Source organism: Medicago truncatula, chromosome 2, assembly GCF_003473485.1.
Source record: "Medicago truncatula cultivar Jemalong A17 chromosome 2, MtrunA17r5.0-ANR, whole genome shotgun sequence".
NCBI lineage: Eukaryota > Viridiplantae > Streptophyta > Magnoliopsida > Fabales > Fabaceae > Medicago > Medicago truncatula.
This window is the reverse complement of record NC_053043.1, coordinates 41,552,063-41,556,068: the sequence shown is the minus strand read 5'-3', so window position 1 is coordinate 41,556,068 and position 4,006 is coordinate 41,552,063. Positions and strand designations below refer to the sequence as shown.

The window sequence follows — 4,006 nt, the reverse complement described above, 5'->3', positions numbered from 1 at the left end:
GACAACTTTTTTTAATCATAATGTAGCATGTTTCATTTGTCTGTGGAATCCTGTTTTTTATATTCTTTCCTATTCCCATGCTTTTATTGAACATGATTTAGTTAACATTATCTACTCTTCTACTGGAAGAAATATATTTGTTGAGTGTTTATGAAAGAACAAATGTATCATTTCCACTTTTAAAGCACATGAAATTGTCTTCGTAAGGTTAGCTCAGTTGGTAGAGACAATACATAATATATGCAAAGTTAGAAGTTCGAAATACCGAAAAATTGGTTTGGATAAATTACAGAATCAGCAACAAAAAAGGAAAGAGAGATCAATATTTTGTTGATGTAAAAAAACAAAAGATAAGACCTGAATAAATCATAACTTATCTAACAAAAGTATAACATAATCATACATCACACCAGTAATTGATACTGATTCTAAACTTTTGGGTCCACCCCAAACCAACAAGCATACCTTAACTTTTTGGTTGTTGGTCACACTAACCTCCTAATTCAACCACTCCACACCCAATTTTCTCTTAATTCTTCATGATGTGATCTTATACATCAATCTCACTCACAAACACAACACACAAACTCAAATCATCACATGCTTGCTGGACTATAGTATCTTTCTTACACAATAATTTTAGACAAAATCAAATCTTCTTTTGCATCAAAAAGCAAAAGTAGAATGTGAAGAGGACACAAATTCTTCACTCTAAAATTTCCTAAATCAAGCAAAGTTTGTTTTTTTTCTTCTTCATCTCCTTCTTTCAATGAGTTAAATCCACGTAACTTTGTCTCCTAAAACAAACATACCACTACCACCCGAGTCTAGCGCAGGTGGTTGGTGTCAATATATCTGACTGTCGTAAACTCCGGACTCCAAAGTACCGAGTTCAATTTCTACCAATAAAAAAACACTATATATACATATGCTAAATCACATCAGTCCATTAACCTTAAAATCCTACTATCTTAAAAATACTTGAAATCACAATTAGTTTGACAATATCATCGTGACACTGTGATTTTGTTAAAGTTTCAAACCATAACTTTAGTCAAAATCGCAGTAATTCACCGTAATTTTCTCAATCTCATTGTCAATCCAAATATTTACTAAAGTAAAAGCTACTTAGATAAATCTGACCAAGTAGAAATCAGTAAGGTACAACCCTTTGGTACTTATTCTCATTAGGAGAATCAGAGTCATCAAAAAATACCCTTTTCATATTTACTCTTCCACAGTGAGAATTAGCATTAGTAGTATCAATATTGCTACTAAAAATTGAATCTTGATGGAGGATCCTAGGTATAGAGACAGGTGGAATCTCAAAAGACTCAAGAGGTGGAGGAGGGTGTTTCCATTGAGGAAGTGGTCCTGCAAGAAGAAGAGTTTTAAGAAGAGGACCAGCTTTCATCACTGCCTGCAAAAGTTTACCTTTTTCAGGTAGTGGTCTATTTGGTGTTAGTACTTCAATCATTGATTGATCAATAATTGGTGAAGAAACAATGCTTTCTTCACAATCTGAAGAAGACAAAGAAAAACCATTGTTTGAGTCAATTCCTTTTCTTGTAACTTGTTCATCTTCAATGCTTGAAACTCCGGAAAGTGGATCATTTTGTTGTTGATGGAAAACTAGCTTTTCCAAGAGAAGTCTTTGACATTTTTCTTGTGCTTCATCTCTTTCTCTAATGATGTTGTTGATTAGATCTTTAAGGTTCATTAGTTGTTCATCTTTTTTTGTGAGTTCTTCTTGTGCTGTTACTCTTGTTTGTTCAAGCTCTAAAGTTGTGTATAGAAGTGATTGTCTCAAATCCTCCATTGACTGCATAACAATTAAGAATCATTAGTACTCAAATTGCAAAAAACATGTAAGTAAAGTTATGAAGCACAGACACTCCTCGGATTAGAGACGTGTTCTGGTGTCGGACATGTGTCGTGTCTGACACATATAATTACACTGAATTCTGTGATTTTCTCAAATTATTAACAGTGTTGGCTTGTCAGTGTTTGTGTCGTGTTCGTATTCGTGCTTCATAGAAGTAAAGTAAGCATTATGAATGGAAATAGTTGGAAGGTTGAAGAATATAGGTACCTTTCCTTGGCAGAAGTAAGCCCAATTAAGAAGAGAGTTAGATTGATTGTCCATGTTGTCAACTATGAAGATGAAAATTTATGCTTTTTTGAAAGAATGGAGGGAAGGGAAAGAGAGAGTGTGAGTGGGAGAGAAGGAAAAGGAAAATGAGTTAGGAGAATTTGGGTGGAGGTACAAGGTCTTTTATAAGAACTAGTCTAAGTCACTGTTGGCCACTGTGGTTTGCTTTCTTACTAGGAATTTGAGAACAAGTGCTCATAAAAGCATAAAAAGCCTTAAATAAATCCTAGTACACTGTGCTCTTTATCTATTTTGAAACAGTCTTCGTAACTTTTATGTTTGAAAACGGTTATTTTGGCTATTAAATATATCAGACGAAATCAGTATAATATTTCAATGTAATAAATTTTTTTAAAAAAAAAACATTGTGTATTTTGACTATTTTCTATTAATAATTGTATAAATAATTCACATTATAAGGGGTCAACACAATAGTGTTTTTAGTTAATTTGGTAAAAACAATTCACTCGGTTGTTCACGTGGTTTGATTTGATTTTAAATCTTAAAGTGTGATTGTCTCAAAGTTTCAAGTTCAAATTTTTTCTAAAATTTGCTATGACTTTAAATGTGTTTGTTGGAAATCAAGTGTGTATGATTATGTCTCACATCGACTAGAAATAGAGGAAACGTTTGATATATAAGAGAGGAGACCTATAAATTAATTGCCTTAGAGTTTTTGTTAAGAGTGCGGTGTCTCTCTTAGTGGATCTTAGACGTTTAGTCTATTGCCGCTCCAAGCGCTCTCCAGACTCCCCAACAGTGTCTTCTACAAATGAACAGTCGAATTTGACCGCTTGAATTTGTCGGTCGTTGGATCGGATACCGAATTATAAAAAATAAAAAATAATTTTTGGTAAAAATAAAAAAGAGGTCTAGCGCGGGGAAGCAAAAACTGAGCAGTAAAAGCGGGAACAAGAAAAGTAGAAATCAAATTTATGAGACAACAAGTCTTATTCACGTTAGTTGATTTGCTTTTTCAGCCACTTTCACTACCATGTTACTATGTTATGTTATTGAGCAATAATATATAAGAAAGTGACCTTAAAAAACAGTCATCCCTTTCAACCATAAAATTAATTAACAACATTGAATAATTAATTGGACGTGACATTTAACTTAAATAGGTTGATTATAGTCAAATGATATTTCCAAATTTCACTTTCAAAAATAATTATTTTGTATAAATAGTAAAACTAGCTAGAAAATTGAAGGGATAGAATAGAAGTCTCCTGAGATATTGAAGGGATAGTAGGATCTTTTGATATCTTTCTGATAATCATTTTTGTATGGTAGCTGAATTTTTTTTAGCCACTACCGGTTTAGAATGAAGCATCTCTCACCATACAATGTAATTATTAAACTATGAAGCACATACAGACACCGCATACGACATAAACACTTACACGCTGACATCGCTAATAATTAAAGAAAATTACATAATTCAGTATAACTATAAGTGTTTGTGTCGTGTCCGTGACGGACACGGCATGCGTCGGACACCTGAACGCACCTAATTTAAGGAGTGTATGTTCTTCGTAGTTATTTAATAAAGTAGAGATCCCTTGATAAGTGAAACTATTTTATGGTGCACTTTATTGAACTGTTAGTTTTATGAAAGAAAAACATAAGAAGAAAAAAAGGGTTTAAAAGGTTTATGTTGAACATGTTGTATTTTGACTCAAAAATGAAAGTTGTGAAAACTTGGAATCATGACATGATTACGCAAGCGTGTCATGATTTTCTAGGCAGTGAGCATTGTTTTCAGGGTGTTCAATTGTAACACGATTTTGGGAAAATGTGACACGATTATCGGTTTGTCGGGCAAGTTTTCAAGATAAGGTTGCTCGTACCTTG

The 4,006-nt window shown here is 33.1% G+C and overlaps 1 protein-coding gene across 1 annotated transcript; it reads right to left on the bottom strand.

Annotated features, from left to right (window-relative positions):
* Positions 1-307: 307 nt before the first annotated feature.
* Positions 308-2,334, bottom strand: LOC25487441 (uncharacterized). The gene is made up of 2 exons (XM_013609384.3): positions 2,093-2,334; positions 308-1,822 (listed from the first exon to the last, which is right to left on the bottom strand). Exons 1-2 carry the CDS (start codon positions 2,144-2,146, stop codon positions 1,154-1,156), a joined length of 723 nt encoding a protein of 240 aa, XP_013464838.1. The 5' UTR covers positions 2,147-2,334; the 3' UTR covers positions 308-1,153.
* Between the last annotated feature and the right edge of the window lie 1,672 nt (positions 2,335-4,006).

What these genes read in the sequence shown, in the direction of transcription:
- LOC25487441 (XM_013609384.3), bottom strand. Translation starts at nt 2,146, where the DNA reads ATGGACAATCAATCTAACTCTCTTCTTAATTGGGCTTACTTCTGCCAA. An exon ending in CTTACTTCTGCCAAGGAAAG is followed by an intron (nt 1,823 to 2,092) that starts GTACCTATATTC and finishes ATTGTTATGCAG; the next exon opens with TCAATGGAGGATTTGAGACA.